Here is a 20,603-nt window from a genome sequence, read left to right on the forward strand (position 1 = left end):
TATAATTCACTATATGCTTCGCTGAGTGTTCGGTGCATTCTGCGCGTTCCGATGGATGCTCTGTGGCATCTATCGCTTTACTTCCGAGTGCGCTTATCAAGTTCCGCCAAATGCTCCGCTGAGTGCTTTGTTGTATACTCCGCTGAGTGAAACGCTGAGTAAAACGCTGAATGACCAAATGTATGTTCCCCTGTGTGCTCCGCTGTGATGATGACGATAAAGACGACTAAGGCGATTCTGAAAATGATGAATCTACAAATGTACATCGGTATCTAGTGTAAGGTTGCATTAAGTGATTAAAGCTCGTCATGTTCTCTCCATGCAAACATGCGAAATGTGTGAAACATGTGATCTTCACGCACTCAAATGATACTGGTTACGCAAGCGTATATGGTACACCCCAATAATATGGTCATGCCGGATTAATTTATATCGACTTACTGTGAAATAACATGCTATGTCCACATAGTTTTCTAGCTTGTTCCCACTTAATTTTACTCGCCATAACGACATAAGTTAAAGGCTCGACGTAAATGTTTCCGGCTTTGCCCGAAAAAATATTTGGTCGACATAATCTAAGTCGACAAATCAACATAATTTTTGGCGTCATGCTCTTGTGAAAATGACTTTCCATCATAGTTTTAGACGACACGATGAGTTATTTTTTTACGCAATGACGCCTTTTTCATATCATGCCGTCTAAGAATGTTGACATCATCACAGCATCAGGGTGTACCAAATGCGCTTCCATATACTGGCAGTAGTTTTCTGGCAGATTCTCATGATGTTGACGTTATACTTTAACTTTTTTCAACATGTCGGACGTTGTCCTGTTGTTTTGTCGATATGAAAAGTGCATTTGATTCGGTCTATTTAAATGGACTATGATGTAAGCTTTATTACGCTGGTAGCCTAACGGTAAATTATTGGCAATCATCAAAGACATGTATTCTCACGTTTAAAGAAGGTAATTCGTACTCGGATTTCTTTAATTTTGCGATTAGATTGAAACAGGGAGATGAAATGTCGCAGGTGCTAGTTTCTCTTTTCTAAGGTGACCTTGAATAATTTTGTGAAAATACGTCACTTTTGGACTTTCATATTATATGGTATTATTCGGCAATTCTGTAACTGACCTTCAGCAATGTGTGAGCAACTTAAGTTGATATTCTTATTTATGGGATATCGTAGTTAATACCAGCAAAAAAAGGTTATGGTATTTGGAAGAAGAATACCGTCTTTTCATTATAAAAAGTGGTCATTTAAATGTAAAAAGTTATACAAAGTTGATGACTTCAATTACTTAGGAACAGTATTTAAATACACGGGTTCGATTGACTCATAACTTATTATCTTGCTGAAAAATGGGTCTTAAAGGGACCTTTCTACGTTTTGGTAAATTAACAAAAGTGAAAGAAACCAAAATGTCAACGCTAGACGTGGTCTGGTAACATAGATTTGACGAGATACAAACATGATCGTTTTTAATTTTTTGCGACAATATATTCCATGCTAATTTCCCGCCACGATATCCGAACATTTATGTTACAAGCCCACTTCAAGCGTTGTAACTTTGGCTATTGCTATAAGGAACAGTGATTGCTTGTGTGTAAACTTTATTTTTCGACATATTGTATTGTTTTGTACTGCGCAGACAAGGCTTTGGCTACGCTAGCCAACGCGCCATAAGACCTATTTTCGCATTACGCGGCACTAAACGTATGATTTGAATGTGTCGAAACAAAATTGCGAGTTAATAAAATATTAGAATACCAAATATTTCGATCGTGAAAAAAAATCAACTCATAATAAGCAATGTGAGGACACAACCGTTTTGTTTAATTTAATTATATAATTATTTTTCTAACTTTACTTTGATATTATATTGTAACGTTTCGAATCAACAAAATCGCCAACCGATGGCGACTAAATCTGTCAGCTGGCGATTAAAGTTTAAAATGTAAAAGAAAAGGGCGATTTTCAAAAAAATAAATAAAGGTTATTATATAAATGTAATAGTATTCCTTAGTTTAAAAGAGCTCGATCAGCTGCTGGATCGTGCACGTTGCGACCGGAGCGAGAGTAACCCGCAGATTTTCTTGCAGACTCCGAAGAAACGCCAAGCGGAATGGTAATTGTCTGCAGGTGGATAGTGGTTTCACTTCATCGTCTGATGAGGGTCGGATCGAGGAGGTTCTGCGGGCGTCACTGTTAAGACCTGTTCACATCGGACTGGCGTCCTTACTGAGTCCTTACGGCGACCCATGTCGCAGTGAGGACGGCATAGACGCCAGAGGGACGCTGTAAGGACGCAAGAAGACGCAGTGAGGACGCCGAAAATTGCTCAGCCCTGCGTTTTACGGCGTTCTGTTAAGGATGTCGTAGGGACGCCGTAGAGACGCAGTAGTCGTAGTAGGGACGTGGCAGGGTCGCTGAAAGGTCGCCATGGACGTCGTGTTGTCGCCGCTCAATCCCACAGAAAATGATCATTTACTGTAAGGCGACCGTACGGCGACCTTATTGCGACATTAGTACGTCCTCTGTACTTCTATTGCGTCCTCAGAACGACTATGGTCGCAATAAAAACGCAGTAAGAACGCCAAGGACGCCGCTCAGACGCCGTATGATCGGCTTTGGTCGCCTAAAGGACGCAGTGCGAACGCGGTAAGGTCGCCAAGGACGTATTAAGGACGCCTTGAGGACGCACAGAACGCCATAAACCAGGACGCTGGTGTGACGGGAAGGCGAAACACAGCATTTTTACCGAAAAAGTCATTGGCGTCCTTACTACGACAATCAGAAATTTCCAGAAACACAGTCTTAGGTCGCCGTAAGGACGCCAGTCCGGTGTGACGGGGCTATAATCAAGCGTGTATCGTCATCCCTCGACCCGGACGTCCTCTACCACAGACTTCGCTGACTCTCGTGTAGAGAGGCCATAATAGCGGCGCAGCGTGCGAGGAGCGGGATTTGTCACCACTCTCTTGGCGGAGTAACATTGTCTTTGTAAGGGCAAGCAGACATGAATTATCTTTATATTGTATACTAGTGAACATAAATGACTCATTGGCCACCGTGCACTCGTCTATTTGTATCAAAATTATATGTTTGCGAATACCCTTGGCAGTCGATGTAAATTTGACCTAATTTGGCTCAAAATGAAATTCTTTTTCGTTGAAAAGTCACAGGGGCAAGTCTATACATAATGTAGTCGTGAAGATTCGACAATGAGCTGTTAACAAACTTCCGAATTACACACAAACTTTAAAGGAGCACTATGCACCTATTTCAACTCGTAATCGCCATAAATGCCCCATGGGGTGATAAATAACCCACTGATAAGAGATAGTATGAAGAACTTATCGAATATTCGATGATTCAAGCAACATTACAGAGCCATGTGTGCTGACACTGATGCGTCAAGAGAAATTCTCAGGTTACTTTCTAGTCGCCAGACTTTAATTTTCGCCATTCAATCGGTCCCGAGAATGTTTATGAGGTCGGGGTTAACAGGCGACTTTTTTTATTGACGACGGTTAATGAAGTATAGCGTTTACCGCAGATTGTTTAACAAATAATTGCAGTTTTACTATTTACGTAATATAAAACGGTAAATAATACAGTACATTAAAGACAGTGTTGGATTCATCCTTATATCTTGTAACTGTAAACAATAGTTACTTATAAAAAGTTAAAAGCAAACGGTGAGCGATTGAACCTGTACAGTAAGTTGTAAAAAACAACAACCTTTAAAGAATCTACGCAGAACAATTTAATTTCAGTACATGTTTATTTCGCTTTCCTATAACCTTGTGTACATCTAAGCGCCAACTTCGTTGAATTTCTATGTTCATCTTTATACCCATAAGTGGAGTTTGTGAGAATCCTGTATAAAATTATCAGAGATTGTAAATCAATGCCATTTTTCTCCTTGATGATTTTTTTTCAAAATCTCACCACTGTAGACAATTAAAAATAAATTACATTGGTGTTTGCATTTGTGTGGCCGTTCGAACTTCTTGTCCCGTGACTGTAGTAATATTAAATACGTTCAAAGAGCGAACAACTTGAGTGCCTTCAGCGCTTTGATTTTTATCGTTTTTTTAGAATTGCCTATTTTTGAGAAGCACATTTGTCACATTAACTTGCCATTTCTCCACGTGGTTGTGTGCAAAATATATTTTTGGTAAAAACTATGATAACACATATTAATGTTTTGATTCGACTAGAACTGATAAGAACCTGTATGTGTTTAAATTGGTGTTTACAACATTTTGTTTCCATGTATTATATATCTACGAAGGCTTAGTAGTTACTATGTACACCAGTTTACTATTTATTGCACTTTTAAAAGTATGCATCCCGGGGCAATGTTCACTGATGAAGTATTTGATAATAGTACGTGATATGTTAGTAATGCAATCATCATTTTATTTCGGAAAGAAAACACACAAGTACTACAAAACGGATTTAATTCTCAATAAAGCCGCGTCATGCGAAAGTGGATCTTATGCAATATGTTGCCATCGGTGCTCTTGACGGGACTGTTCTATAAAGTTACGCACGGATCATGCTCTAATATTGCATAAAGCCCATTTTCGCATGACGTGGTTGAATATTATACTTACAGACTTACATGCACACGCAGAATATTATTCTCCGACTTTGAACGCTTCAAAAATGATAAAAGAAATGTAAGTCGACATTAGCAAACCAAGTTTCAGCGCTTTTAACACGTCATAATCATTACATCAAATGACTTCTGAACTTTGCAGATACTATGGGAAGATATGCATTGCAATAATTATTTACTTATCCTTGTAAATGTCGTATAAAGTTTAACCTTTGATACTAATAGGGTCTATGTTATATTTTTCTTAATGTAGAGTTTCTCTTGAAAACATTCTAATTTATTTCACAACATTTTAATATATGCTTTATAAATATCTTTAAAACTTTTTTAATTTAAATTGAGATCAGTTAGTCAGTCCTTCCCAGACAAAAACAGAATTACATTTATGTATCGTGGAATCCGGACAAACGGCAACCGGGCAATCGGCAACCTGTGATGTTTCTTATCCTTAAATCGGTTGACGTGTGTCCGAGTTTACAATTTAATCGGATGCCGATAATCCTGATCGACACATTTAGGAGATGCCGATTTTTCGATAATGTAAAAAAAAACGCCGGGTTTTGAAATACAAATTGTATCGTCAGTGCTTTGATTTTATGCTTGAGTTGTTCCCCCTCCCCTTGAACGGACACAAACGACTGCACACGGAAATGCGATATCTTTTAATAGAACAGTGACGCTATTGGTAAACAAAAGAGCACACGTGTAAATGTTTATCAACAGAGTCATCAACGGAATTAAGACGCAAAACCAGCGATGTTATTCACATTCTGGAAACATTCCATGCCAAACTGGTGCGAGTAGAGGTAAGAAATAACTTTATTTATACGTACGATTGACAAAAATACTCGTTTACCGTTGACCTAGATTTAAGCGTTACTGCGCACAATTTTGCTATCAGCTGATTCATTAAATCATTAAATATAACGGTACTGAGACTGCCAGTTTGGCGCAGCCGTAAACTTGCGTTTAGATCTAATCCGTTTTGAATCGCTGTTATCGTATTTAGTAATAAACAAGTTTATACATTTATTGTCTGTTCATCAGTTCATTCGTGCGATTAAGAAAGTAAGAGCAGTCGCACTAGACTGTAAGCCAGATAATCGTTTGTATGCCTCCAGAGTTTGACCCACTAGGATGTATGACGTACCATTTGGGTCAAAAGTCAACAAGACCTACGAGGCAAAACGAGAAATGTACGTCGACGTACAATTTTTACCGACCCTTGAGTGACCGTAAAATTGTGTTTAGTGTAAAAAACTATTTCTGTTTTTATGCCACCGGATCGAATGATCGATCGGGGGTATATTGTTTTTGGCCTGTCTGTCTGTCTGTCATTGTAAGTGTCTGTCTGTCTTTCTGTCATTGTATGTATCCCAAAACTTTAACCTTGGTCATAACTTTTGCAATATTGATGATAGCAACTTGATAATTGGCATGCATGTGTATCTTATTGAGCTGCACATTTTGAGTGGTGAAAGGTCAAGGACAAGGTCATCCTTCAAGGTCAAAGGTAAAAAAAATCAAAGCGGTGCATTAAGGGGAATTGTGTTTCTGACAAACACATCTCTTTTTTTATTTTATTGCACTTTCACTCATCTTATAATGCTCTTGTGATGCGAGATTTGTGCTAACATTCTTGCACGCATCTGAGGCATTGCATGTAGTTCTGTGCTTTTCATGCTCGTAATGTGCATTCACGCTTGTACAATATTAACCAACCAATACTTAGACTTAAGCATGCAGACAATAAATGAAACCAATACATATACGCTCCGTTTTAAACGTATACAGCCTTACAGGCCTAAATATGTTGCATGTGTCTTAAGTAAATTGTTCTAAATATATAATTTTGTAATAACAGGTGTAAAATTTAACTTCAGGTTGAAATGTATTATACTATTTCAACATAGCAGTTTAAATGATATTCTTTATTTTTAGACTTACCAAAGTTAAAGAATTGGTTGATGAATACGGGCTCAGTAATAACTCTGACGCGATCCAGCTGTCAGCTGAGAATTTCATGGGTCTTAAAATGAGTCGTGTTCTGAAAAAACTGGGCTTAATGCATGTGCGTAAAGTCCGCACCGGCTCATCGGGGACGACACTTTCTGCCTGTGTGGTATTTTTCGTTTAAAGGAAGTCTCTTCTATACGAAAATCCAGTTAAGGCGGAAAGTGTCGTCCCTGATTAGCCTGTGCGGACTGCACAGGCTAATCTGGGATGGCACTTTACGCACATGCATTAAGCCCAGTTTTCTCAGAACGCGACTCAAATAGGAAAGCATTGCCGTTTTACACCATCACATCATTAATATTGTGTCTGGGTTGCATAATAATCATAATGACTCTGTCAGGTAGGCGCTGAAAAAAAATGCGCTAGCTAATGTAACCCAAGACTAGGGTTTAAGACCGTCACCGCACATTTAACGGGTTATTCGGTATTTTGTATATTCCATAGTATACTATATATATATATATATATATATATATATATATATATATATATATATATATATATATATATATATATATATATATATATATATATAAGACACATGTGTTCCTTACCAGAAGACCATTTTAAATTAAGTAATACTTAACATATATGATACTGGTTCGCACATTTGAAATCATATCTGGAATATTTGAAAAAAAAAGATTTTTTTTCACAATGACGAAAATAAACACTTTACTTTGGGTCATCAGAAAACAGCCCGTGTTCCCACGATGAACAAAAACCACCGAACCGTCTCTTGTTATCAATTGTCGCATCATCGTTTGTATTATTGGTTTGTTTTTATCAGCGCGAAATCCATTTAAAGTAGAGGTTATCATTTTACGGTTAGTTCATCAGACATTTTAATCGCATCCTCGTTTGTGTTTGTGGACTGTTTTAATCGGCTCACATTGCATTTGAAATAAAGGTTATCATTTTAAGGCCCATGGTTATCGTCAAGACCACAACATTATCTATTGTCATCAGACATGTCATTATAATCGCCTAATAAGATCGTAAATAATTGTTCAGTGGATGCATCTACCATAAAAATTAATCATCAAGATTTTTTGTTTCAAACTATTTCCTTGATATGGTCGGAGTATCCATTGTGTTTTGGTTTTATACTATATCTGTTAAGAAATTACCATCAGACCATGCCCTATGAAGTGGTTCTTTATCATTCGTCAAAGTTATAAAAGGTGATGATCTTAATGACAAAGTTGATAGCGAAGGATTGCCTATACATGTAGAGTTATCATCACAAAGCTCTTAGGGCAATCTTAAGTTACGTTCAAATGACAAAGCGACGTCGGATACGGTTTAATATTTTCAAACAGAAGACTTCGTATATGTCTTTGTTAAAAGGTGTCGTCTCGTTTCGATGAATGCTCAATGAAATATCTGTTCTGTGTAATTATGAAAAGCTTTTCCCGGGGACGTTTAAGCGGACAACAGGAAATCAGTAATAAAAGTACAGTGATTTGTGTACCTGCGTCCCCTGCGTCATGAACTCATTAAAACCTCTGGTGATGCAAAGTTTCGAATTATGTGAGTCCCAAACATGCATTGAAATTTCTCAAATAAATAATATCGTTTAATATTTGGACTCATTCTTTCAATTCGGGGACTCATAGATTTGCAAGTTATCGAGTCCCAGGACTCAGATGAGAAAATGTGTAAAAAAATATCACTGGAAGTAGTAAACTCGGTACAGCTATAGCCGTATAGGCATGCGTAGAATCCAATGGGACTCTAGTGTAGTGAGTGGGCGTTTTGTAGGCATAAGTTTGAATACAAATATAATTATGATAACCGTTGTTAAAGTAACTGTCAAAACTTAGTGGTAAGTACCCTCGAGGTCTCTCTTCATAAGCCAAAGAAACATTATTTTTAATAAACGCGCCATTAATATGTTACTTTTTAATCAAGACGAATAATTTTGCGCATACGAATCCTAGCTGGACTCTGCCGTTAAACCACATTGACTACAACTCGTTATAAGTTTGATTCGAGGCCCCAGGGTTTCGACCCGTAAGTTTGAACAACGTTCACAAGAGGTAAATTCATCCGAAGTAATTTCAATAATTACATAATGTGCACGTTACATAATTTACTATACGTGGTTATATAATGTTCACTAATTTAGTTCGAATACATGTTTCACTGAACTTTCTGAGTGAAAGTATAAAATGCCGGTGTAATGAATATATTGTTCCCGTAGTAAACGCGCTTAAAATCGATGAAAGCGTACATCACTAAGTATACTGTTTTGCCTAATCACACTCTTGCAAAATATGCATGGAATAAAAACAACGAATGCAATTAAAGGAAACCCTCCAGGCGCATACTGTATTATCATGTATATCACATTATTTCACCAAGATTAACCTGACTCTAACCTTCAATCATGAATATATTCAAGTACCGTCAGGTATGTGTATAACAGTGTTAATACACATACCTGGTACCGTTAACGAGAATAAGTATGAAAGCCATTTCAATCGAGTGAAGCGTAATTAACAGTGTACGTCAAAAGTTCTTGCTATACTAGTGCAAAACGTGCGCAAACGAATTAAAATCAAATGCAAATATAGCAAACAATTAATGCGTAAAATTTATGCTAATGGCGTTCAAGTGTGCCAGCTTAATGTTGTTGAATTTACCGGTTCATGTTTTTATATGATATAAAATATACTTGGGCGCGATATCTGTGTCAGTTATGACCCATCAGACCGCAAGCGCAACATATTCTCACAGAAATTGATAGTTGCACAAGCAGCAAACTGTAGACTGCATCATCGATTAATCAATTGTTACGTCACAGAAAATCAGTCGGGGTTATGGACTGACATTGGCGTATGCAGCCGGTGTATCCATTTTGTAGTAAGACGCAATATATATTAGTAATGCGTTGCTTTAGTTTCTACACTATCGTGTATACGCGCGTAATTCTGACAAACATACAAAAGAATAATGACGTGAACTTTTATTGTAGTAACATGTATATTTGAAATAAAGATTTAATAACATTTTATCGGAATTGCAAAATCGTGTGTGTCAGAATTTGTCGGTCTTCTGACAGTTTCTAGTGCTGTGTTATGTCCTTAAGGGTGTCAACAAGAAGCTATTCGTGTATAATTTGGGTTCATTTGAATTATGATGCCGTCTGAAATGGTGCTACGCAGTTACAGTTGAAATGAAATGGATGTGTGGTTTCCCAGCAATTCCAGTGGTACGAAATCTTTTAGGTACATCTGTTGTTTTTTATGTCATCGATTCATTAATATTTACATATTCATTTGTACTTCCATTAATTGCTTTCTTTAATGTGTCATTATACGTTGTTTTGAATCAGCTGTTATGATATTGCAATTTGTGGTCGTATGTAGCACATGGTTACAGTTGTTACGTTGTATTTGTGGTCGTATGTAGCACATGGTTACAGTTGTTACGTTGTATTTGTGGTCGTATGTAGCACATGGTTACAGTTGTTGCGTTGTATTTGTGGTCGTATGTAGCACATGGTTACAGTTGTTACGTTGTATTTGTGGTCGTATGTAGCACATGGTTACAGTTGTTGCGTTGTATTTGTGGTCGTATGTAGCACATGGTTACAGTTGTTACGTTGTATTTGTGGTCGTATGTAGCACATGGTTACAGTTGTTGCGTTGTAGTTGACCTTCTCCAAATGGTCGATTTTTACAAACCTAGCTGATTCTTTACAATGTTTTTCAAATCATATGCCTTATTAAGTCTATATTGAACTTTCTTTAATACAAATAGAAGTCAGTGGTGATTTTAAAGCGGGTATATACGATTTTGTCAAATATTTATGAATTTATATAAAATGTGTAAAAAATTATTATATATATATTTCAATATAAATTAAAATAAAAGTTAAGAAGAACATGTGTCGAAAAATGCGAAATAAGCCAGATATTTAATTCTGAAATTGAAAACGGCTGTACAGCCGAATTCGCCATCATGTATACCATACATGTACGATGTGAATCTAAACTTAGTTTAACGGTTTATTTGAATTCCCGCAACGATATCTATTCATACGACACACGAACACTAACTCCGATCCTAATACAAAGACGAATGCTTCGGTTATTGTAGGAAAATATGTAAGTCACAATCAGCTCGGGACGCTAAATTGTCTTTGCTGCATTTTATGATATTCGGCTTTCATGTATAATTTTTCTTTCCCATTTTATGTTATTTTAACATATGTTATCAATATATTACAATTAAACACATATGAAAAATCGTATATACCCGCTTTAAATAGGATAGTCTAAGATAAGGCGGTAAACGCTGTTGTTCTTGCACTTTTGATATATAGATTACAACAGTTGAATGTTATATTTTATAAATTCATTCTCGGATTTGTGTTTATAGTCACTAACTAATGAATCCTTTAAACCGTTATTTTTCTCGCGACTCAAGATTATTTTTAAAAAAATTGCCACGACGTCAAACATTACTGAGCATATATATTGCGTTCGTGCTTAGACTTCAAGAATACAATGTACTTAAAAAGATCAGTAGTCAGGTTTTCTTTCCAAATGAAAGCAGAAACCAGCAAATACATCCCAAGAGCTTCTGTCAGTCCTGATCATCTTGTTATGATATTTAAGGTTTTAGTGTACGAACGACCATTGCATATTATTTCCAACCTGTTATGAAGAGATTGATATAGTGAGATTGGTTCCTCGCTCACTTTTAAAGATACGAGATGAAAATAACGCGCGTTCAATCGACCAGAAATGAATGATCTAAACAATTTAGCAATTAAAGGGCTGTCATATATAGCATTTTCTCACCTTATTTAAATGCGAGTGTATGTCATTTTAGCTCACCTGATTGCTCAGGTGAGCATTTGTGATCGGTCTTTGTCCGTCCGCCGCTCACATTTGGTTTGTAAACACTCTAGAGGCCACATTTCTTTTCCGATCTTCATGAAACTGGGTCAGAAGATTTGTCCCAATGATACCTCGATCGAGTTTGACACTGGGTCATGCTGGATCAAAAACTAAGGTACTAGGTCAAAAAAAAAGAAAAACCTTCTAAACACTGTAGAAGTCTCATTTCATGCCAAATCTTCATGTAACTTTGTCAAAATGTTTGTCTGAATGATATTTTGGTTGAGTTCAAAAGTGATTCTGGTCCGTTGAAAAACATAGCCACCAGTGGGCGGGGCAGTTTTCCTTATTTGGCTATAAAGATACATTGTAAACACTCTAGAGGCCACATTTCGGGTCCGATCGTCATGAAACTTGGTCAGAACATTTGTCCCAATAATACCTGATCGATCGAGTTAGAAACTGGGTCATGCTGGGTCAGAAACTATGTCACTAGGTCCAAAAAACGAAAAACCTTGTAAACACCGTACAAGTCACATTGTATGCCAAATCATCATGTAATTTTGTCAAAATGTTTGTCTTAATGATATGTTGGTTGAGTTCAGAAGTGGTTCCGGTCCGTTGAAAAACATGGCCGCCAGTGGGCGGGGCAGTTTTCCTTATTTGGCTTAACAGAAACATTGTGAACACTCTTGAAGTCACAATTTTTGCCCATTCATCATGAAACTTGGTCAAAACATTGGTTTTATTGATATCACGGACAAGTTCGAAAATGGTCCAGATTGGTGAAGAAAACATCGCCATCAGGGGGCGGGGCAGTTTTCTCTAAATTTATATAGTGAAAAGATGGGAACACACCAGAAGTCACATTTTGGTCCAATCTTCATGAAATTAAGTCAGAACATTTTTTTCCTAGAAACGAGAGTTATGTTGGAAAATGGTTCCGGTCAGTTGAAAAACATGGCTGCCAGGGGGACGGGGCAGTTTTCCTTGTTTTGTTTCAGGTTTTATGAATCTTGGTCATATTTATTTTTGTAAGCAAATTTTAATGTTTGATCATGAGGGGTCAAAATATAGGTCACCAGGTCAAATCTTACAAAAACCTCGTAAACAGTCCATACGCTAGAGTTTTATTTCAATAATGATGAAACTTTGCCAGGATGTTTGTCTGGACAATAAAATGGTGAAGTTTGACGTTTGGTAATGTGGGGACAAAATCTAGGTCATGGGACTAATCTTACAAAAACATTGAAAACACACTAGAGGCCATAGTTTTGGTCCAATAATGACGATATTTGACCAGGATGTTTTTCTTGATGATATCTAGGCAAAGTTTGACATTAGGTCACGTGGGGTCAAAATCTTGGTCACGAGGTCCACACATTACAAAAACCTTGTAAACACATGTAGAATTAGCATTACTTGCAAATGTGTGAATTGCAAAAAAACAACATGCAAATGGACAGTACTCAATCAGAATAAATCATATGCTCACACTGCAAAAGTAAACAGAAGAGAACCAATCTTATATGCTCTAGAGTACTGAGTTTTCAACGAAGCAATGAACAAGGCATTGTAAAAGAAGGTGAGCGAACTAGAGCCATCTTGGCCCACTTGTTTTGAATTGCCGCGACTCATTTCCCAATAGATTTCCATTTCATTACTCGAAACTAAACTTATCAATTAGTGAAAACCGTATTGTACTTATGAAGGCACGTCAGTCACACTAATCACCGCACATTCAATGACTCAAGATTGGAGGTCATGGTCATTAGGGTGACAATACATAACCTCGTGGATTCAGGTCAATTTTATTTGGACGTCACGTGCATGAGCGCCCTTTGCGTTCGAAATCACAACTTTTGATAATTTCTTATGATATTTGAAATACATGAAACATGATTCATCATTTGGAGTGTCGGAGTCAGAGCAGTTTAAATAGGAAGAAAATCGGTTGTAAATGTCCCCGTATAAGAGTCAGATAATAATCACGTGCATAGCATTACTTTTCAAGATTCTATTCATGGACATTACTTTATCAAATCAAGCTTTTAGTCACAATCTAAGTCTTCACTAAAAGTTTTTACCTGTTTACGCTTCGTCGTCTTATAACGGTTATAAACAAATATCGATATTTATTTTCATAAATACTTATGAAACATGTTTTTCTTACTATGGTGTATCACAACGTTATATTCAACATTATTGATCATTCCCTTATCATTAGTTTATGTTGAGCTACGGTATAGGAAAACTTGCTATATGACGCTTCAAACAAAGATGGCACATTGTCAAGTTTATTTTGCGCCGTAGTTCAATAATCTGCGTCATGCATCTTCGTGTCTTTAAATAAATAAAGTATACTCGTATGGAGGGCAAACAACGCAAATGGTTATTAAATATATGGTCCACAACAGGATGTGATTAAGATATGTTGATCGGTATATGGATAAATAAAAGAGACGCTGTTATGGTTTAAATATAACCTAATTTGTAACTGTGAGTCGGTTCGCAGCAAATTTGTATTTAGGTTATATGAAGGAGTATTAAAAAAACATGATTTTATTTATAGATTTGTTTAATTATAAGAAGTAATGTCACATCAACTATTAACAAAGCTTATGATAACAATGGCAATAATTTTCAAATATGTTCGTACATTTTATAGCAGATTTCATGAACAGCTCTGTCACTTAATTACTTGGTGATGCGAGCATACTAAATAATGATTAGTCCAAAAAGAATGTCAATTTCATTTGAGATCCCTGTATGCAAACTAATGCTTCAATAGTATCTGTTTCAGACTTCTTCAAGCCGAAGATGGACGTTGATGATTGGCGTACCGGAAAGTCCTGGCGCGAGCGCTATATGTTCATGTGGGAGGAGCGCGTCGGATGTGACGTCACTTTCGCAGTCGGCGACGGCACCAAAGTGAGCGCACATAAGTTCGTGCTTATCAGCCGCAGTGCTGTATTCGAAGCCATGTTCTGTGGGTCCCTGGCGGAGAAGACTTCCGGTGCACGAATTATCGAGTAAGTACACAAACTAAATCGAAAGACAATCACTTAATCGAATAGGAATATATGCGTATGACTGTAGTTCTTTTTTGAATCGCATATTGAAATAAAATGAAAATGCAATAAGTATAAAAGCCTTAAATGTAATTCTTTTTATGCAGTTCTGTTTATAGCAACAATTGCTATATCGCTATCACATAATTGATAATGTTGTTCTTTTGGTCTTTGTTTCAGGATCCCGGATGTTGAAGAAGACATTTTCATGAAGTTCCTTCGATTCCTCTACGTGTCCGAGTTAGACCTCACGGAACTCAACACACTGCCGATGCTATACGTCGCCCGGAAGTACTGCGTCGAGGACCTTGTAAAAATCTGCGCGGACTATCTACACGAGCGGATGACACCGGATACCGTTTGCGAAATCCTCGAGCAAGCGCATACGTACGATATAGACGATCTAAAAGAAATGTGTTTGCAGTACGTGTACGAAAACGGAAGTTCCGTTCTAATGTCGGATGCTTTCTGTGAGCTGTGTTTCGACTGCGTTCACAGTGTTATAAAGTCGAATGACTTGTTTGTTGAAGAAAGTGATGTGTACTCCGCTCTGACCAAATGGGCAGCACACGAGTGCGAAAGACGGAATCTCGAATCCACTGGACCAAACAAGCGAAGCGTTCTTGGAAAGTTGCTGTTCAAAATCCGCTTCCCGACAATGGACCGGTTGTTTTTTACGGACACCGTTTCAACAGACGACATTTTGACCAGCGACGAAAAGGTGACGCTTTTTCAACATATGTTTGGTTCCTTCGCGAAACAAGACCTTTCGTTTTCGGACGTGAAACGGGAAGCAAGGATCATAAAATGTTTGCGCTTTCCGAAAAACGAACGTGGCGGACTGACTTGCGAGCCTGGTTTCAAGAATTCCAACTTCGGAATAGACGTTCGTACTTCGGAGGACATTATGTTGCAGGGATTGATCTTGTTCGGCGCATGCTCGACCTCCACGAATTCAAGCCAATCTGATAACGAGGTTCGTTCTTTAAAATCTCCAAATCAGCCAATCACAGATCAGCACGTGAAGATCATCATATCCGCCATTCCACATCAGTCGGATATATACAACTTCGAGTTCGAGAACCTTGATGTACCGCAGCAAGAAACGTACAACCTGTTTCTGAAAGAGCCAGTTCTTTTAAAGAAGGCGCGTTTGTACGCAATTCAAGTTAAACTTGACCTGTTCTTGCCCTATCAGACCTACATGGGAAACGGTGGCATTTCGGAGGTTGAAAGCGGGTCAGTGCGGTTCAATTTCTTTACGCACCAGTCGCTTATTGCTACAACGGCCGAAAAAGGTCAGATCGCCGGTTTGCTATTTTCGAAATTGCCAGACCCAGAGCGAATGGAAATCTCGTTGTCACCAAGAGGATCACCCGTGAAAAGGGAAATAACTGAGCGTGAGGCTGGCAAACCGTTTTTCACCAAGAAAGAGTTGTTCCCCTCAAGTTCATATTAAAATAATGGGGATACAAGTGAAGGTCAAGTTTATGATATGTTTGTTATGTTATGAAGATTATTTATTAAAACAACTTACACTGTATTTTTAAGTATAGTGCTAATCATTGGTGAACGTGTGTTTATCTTTGAATAATTTACGTTTTTTCCAACGACATCAATTCGTCATGTTATTTTAACTTTTCACATCAACCTGTTTTTTATAGATGATCAAAATCTTCAACATTATGACAATGCGGGATATAATTGAAGTGTGAGTTCATTATTAAACTATTTGGTTTCATTTTCTTGCGAACAGAGACAAAAACAAGTTTGTTGGTTTTTCATTGTAAAGCTTATGACTGATAAGGCGTTATAGCTACCTGATAATGACTTTATATGGTAACAAGAAATATCTTTAAAAAAGATATACGGCGTAAATAGTTTAATGAATGAGATCAAGGATAGCGAATGTCTTTTTCTGTGCAGTTCTTAGCTGCATCACTCGCAGTACGGGATCTTACGGGGAGTTTTCGCGTTTGATATTCAAATGCATTATTTTTCTCTTTCTGGTATATTGTTTTAGTATGTTGATGCTGCATTAATTAATATAAGTGTATATGAAGTAGAAACATCAAAAATAATCAACGGTTGCGATAGACACCTATAAACTGTTACATGCTCATAATATCACTTTAGTACATTAGGCAATATGGACGAATAATTATTGTTAAATTTATCAACAATAATATTTATCATTGTATTGTTGAAAACACATTAAGAATCTATTATTTACATACCATAATTATATTGCTGAATATCTTCATTTAACATATTTCTGGTCTAAAGAAAATTCCAGGTCACCTAGTTCACGGATAGCGTCTTTATTATATAACGATTATTTTACTGGCCGCCAACTCCGGTGATGACCTGTATATAAACTCTGAATGTCCGCGAATTGACCCGATATACCTCGCGGGTTGAAATGCAATGCTTTAAAATGAGGCCTCGCTTCCATTGCTCTTTATACTTTTACATGTTAACATGTTGACAGGAATATGGAAGTAAGTACTAAATATGAGAACATAGCCTTTTAAGTATAAACGCTCTTGCGCTGGTAATACTCTGAAAATAAAAGGTGTACGCACAAACTGTATTGATGTCGAGAATTGAGTGTAAAACTGTTCTATCTATAAAGCCTTTTCATTCGAGATAAAATTGTTTCATACAGTAAAACAGTGTTACAAAGACGCGGATATGTTTCCAATGTTCTGGTGGTATACTCAAATCAGCCAATGGAATAAATGAAGTGTATTCATTCGTACCTAGCCGCGGGAAATTTTATTGGAATTTTATTGGACACTTACAAAGGTCAGGCTAAGGTGAAAAGCTGGCTTAATACAGCTTACGCCGAAAAAAGATGCTCATAGGTTAAAACGCTACACAATTCTTTGCAAATTGATGCGTGAAATTCACGGGCCATGTAGCTTGTGTTCATTTGAAAACATTAACAAAGGGAATAACAGCGTTTATTGCATCCATCAAACTGCTTCACCAGTCCACCATATTAAATAAATACATAACTAACTTTAGTGTTTTTTGGTTCGGTTCATAATGTTATCTTTGATTTCAGCTAAATATTTGGAATCTCATCATGTAGCTCGTTGTACAGTGCCTGTATATGCAGGTATAGCTTCGACATTGATTGTGTCATATGTTTTGCATTTTTATTTAAATGGATGATTTCATTTTGTATTGCATATAAATTTTATTGAAAAGAAACTTCAACATTTTTATTGTGAGCATACGTTAGTAACTGGAGTAAAAAAGCACTTTCGCCCCACCCCCACCCGACCCCTCCTATCACATTATCGCAATTAGCAACACAGAATATTGAACATTAAACGTATTTATGCAAACCGTCAATTGATAATGAAAACACTGCTGATAAATCCTAACTAGTAGAAAACTGCCTCACTAAGCCCTAATTATTTTCTTTATTATTTGGTGAAAATGGCACTGGTCTTGCTAGGGTTTTCCCGTAAGCACATTATACTGTATATATTTTATAATTGTGTCCTATATCATTCCTTATGTACTATTTATGTGCTTGTGTTATGTGAAAATGAATTATGCATGCATACCTACTGGTGTTAAGTTTCTGACAACTTCGACTTTACAATATCGTTTTTTTGTTTATTTTTTACTTATTCAGAAATATTTGATCTATACATGATCACATATTACGTATTACAGACATGTTGAAATGATGTGTGCATCAAGTGAATTATTTATTAGAGAACCTATTTATGTATAGTGTTTATCCAAGACAATGAACTGATGTAAAACATCTTTTTGGCAGAGAATGTGTTTTCTGAGTGGTATTACTCAAGTTGTTATCTTCATTGGGTTCACAATAAAAAAGTACACAAATACAAGTGCTCGTTATTTTATTGACGTTTACAAGTAAACAAGAACATATTTGCCTTGATCTATTTGTTTGCAATGATTTCAGGTAGAAATTGAGACCTACAAACTTTATTTATCACAATATTCTTTCTTCATGTTATTACGCTTTCTTTATTGCCAAGTACATAATAAAATTCTAACGCCTCGCAGTTGTACCTCCCCATGCAGGTTTACGTTTATCACTTTATTCACAAGTCAAATCCATCCAGAAGAATGGAAGAATGTTCTGTTTTTAACTTTATAATTATAAAAATCTCATGGATTTATTAATTGCCAAATTGTAAATGGTTCATGTAAAACGACGCAGAAAATAAAATATTTAATCAACAATGCTATTTCAATCAACCATCATCACGTGGTTTAAAATGGCGACACGTGACAGTAAAACTGGCGAAGTTCATGCCGAGTCAGGTATTTTTCGCCGTTTTATACCCTTAATTGTTTTTATTAATTTTAAAAATGCCGCTCACTTTTTAGCCTTATCAGCAAAAAATGATCAGCGGTTTTTACGTATTAACCTTCGCTCTATATATCGACTCTATTCGCTACGAAATGTAGTTAGCGTCCACAAAATTACAGCTCGCTCAAATAAAATTTGTAGCGAGTAAAGTTGAAATTTTGAGAGAATATTAATTCGAAATAAACGCTTATTAATTTCTTGCTGACTCTTATGGCTGAAAAATGTCAGGCGTTTTAACATTTAATAATAGTAATAAAGGTTATAAACGTCGAAAAATACCTGTCTCGGCATGGACGTCGGCCGTCTTGACTTTCACGTGACACCCTGGCTCCTATCCCTTCAAATCAATGCGTGAAGGTAAAGAAAATTCGAACTCGCCCGCATTTGGCATTAAAACTCAATAGCCGAGTCGACTCAAGCTAGATTGAAGTTAATAGTTACGGGCTTTACTGGCAATATTGAATTAAATTGTTACGGGCTTGACTGGTAATATGCGGATAATGAGTTCGCCTCCCAGTCTGGCCACATTGATTGTATGGGGAGTTGTCGTGCAATTTAATTTATACAATCATTGCCACCAAACCTCTGATGCAAATAAGTTAGTTGCCAGTTACCGGTATAAGTAAACTTCGATGGTTAGATCAACCAGGATTGAACAGGAAAAGTTAGTTAGGTGCAGATAAACTGACCTTACGAGATACAAAGACCTACGTCTTTGCGAGTCATATCGACTTACATAACTTTAAATGGATAAGGTATGAGTGGCAAATACCAAGAAATGATAACCTGATAATTTTGCGCTAGTTCAGAGATTGCAAGGTTTTATCATTTCACTCTAGCTCCATGCAATTTTTGCGACATTTTTGAAAGGTAAATATCCTCATAGTTATCATACAACTCGACTAGAACTATAGACAATACATTATGAACTGCAACAAAACTACAGCAAAGCAGAAACTTAAGTTCTTACTTACTGATATACAACCAAATTCAGTTAAATTGCTCGCAACAAGTAATATTTGTCATTGGGGGGGGGGGGGGGGGGGGGGTTAATGCAAGTGCGTAGTGCCGTCACAGACAAGACATTTTCCGTCCAATCTGGGAATTAAGCTATTGTTCATGCGACCATGAAAATTGTAAAAGCGTAAACAAATACAACACAATTGATTACAAAAGATTGTTGTAAAAACAGCAACACGATTGATTACACAAGATTGTGGTAAAAAAACACATACTCAATTGATTACACAAGATTGTGGTAAAAAACAGCAAAACAATTGATTACACAAGATTGTGATAACAAACAGCAAAACAATTGATTACACAAGATTGTGGTAAAAAACAGCAAAACAATTGATTACACAAGATTGTGGTAAAAAACAGCAAAACAATTGATTACACAAGATTGTGATAAAAAACAGCAACACAATTGATTACAAAAGATTGTGGTAAAAAAAACAGCAACACAATTGATAACACATGATTGTGGTAAAACAACACATTTGATTACACAAGATTGTTTAACAAACAGCAACACAATTGATTAAACAATATTTGGGCAAATAAAACAACAAAACGATTGATTACACAAGATTGTGGTAAAACACAGCAAAACGATAGATTACACAAGATTGTGGTAAAGAAAACAGCAACACAATTGATTA

The 20,603-nt window shown here is 36.7% G+C and overlaps 1 protein-coding gene across 1 annotated transcript; it reads left to right on the forward strand.

The window, feature by feature from the left end:
- The first annotated feature begins 2,047 nt into the window (after positions 1-2,047).
- LOC127843086 (BTB/POZ domain-containing protein 6-B-like) lies at positions 2,048-16,138 on the forward strand. Its single transcript, XM_052372907.1, has 3 exons — positions 2,048-5,439; positions 14,306-14,534; positions 14,754-16,138. The coding sequence occupies exons 1-3, from the start codon at positions 5,343-5,345 to the stop codon at positions 16,030-16,032; spliced, it is 1,605 nt and encodes a 534-aa protein (XP_052228867.1). The 5' UTR covers positions 2,048-5,342; the 3' UTR covers positions 16,033-16,138.
- Positions 16,139-20,603: the final 4,465 nt, after the last annotated feature.

Source organism: Dreissena polymorpha, chromosome 1, assembly GCF_020536995.1.
Source record: "Dreissena polymorpha isolate Duluth1 chromosome 1, UMN_Dpol_1.0, whole genome shotgun sequence".
Taxonomy (NCBI): domain Eukaryota; kingdom Metazoa; phylum Mollusca; class Bivalvia; order Myida; family Dreissenidae; genus Dreissena; species Dreissena polymorpha.

Bases quoted from the DNA above. Each gene is read 5' to 3' on its own strand.
- LOC127843086 (XM_052372907.1), top strand. From the start codon at position 5,343: ATGTTTATCAACAGAGTCATCAACGGAATTAAGACGCAAAACCAGCGA. The intron at 5,440-14,305 runs GTAAGAAATAAC...TATCTGTTTCAG, and splicing joins CCAAACTGGTGCGAGTAGAG to ACTTCTTCAAGCCGAAGATG. The intron at 14,535-14,753 runs GTAAGTACACAA...TCTTTGTTTCAG, and splicing joins TCCGGTGCACGAATTATCGA to GATCCCGGATGTTGAAGAAG.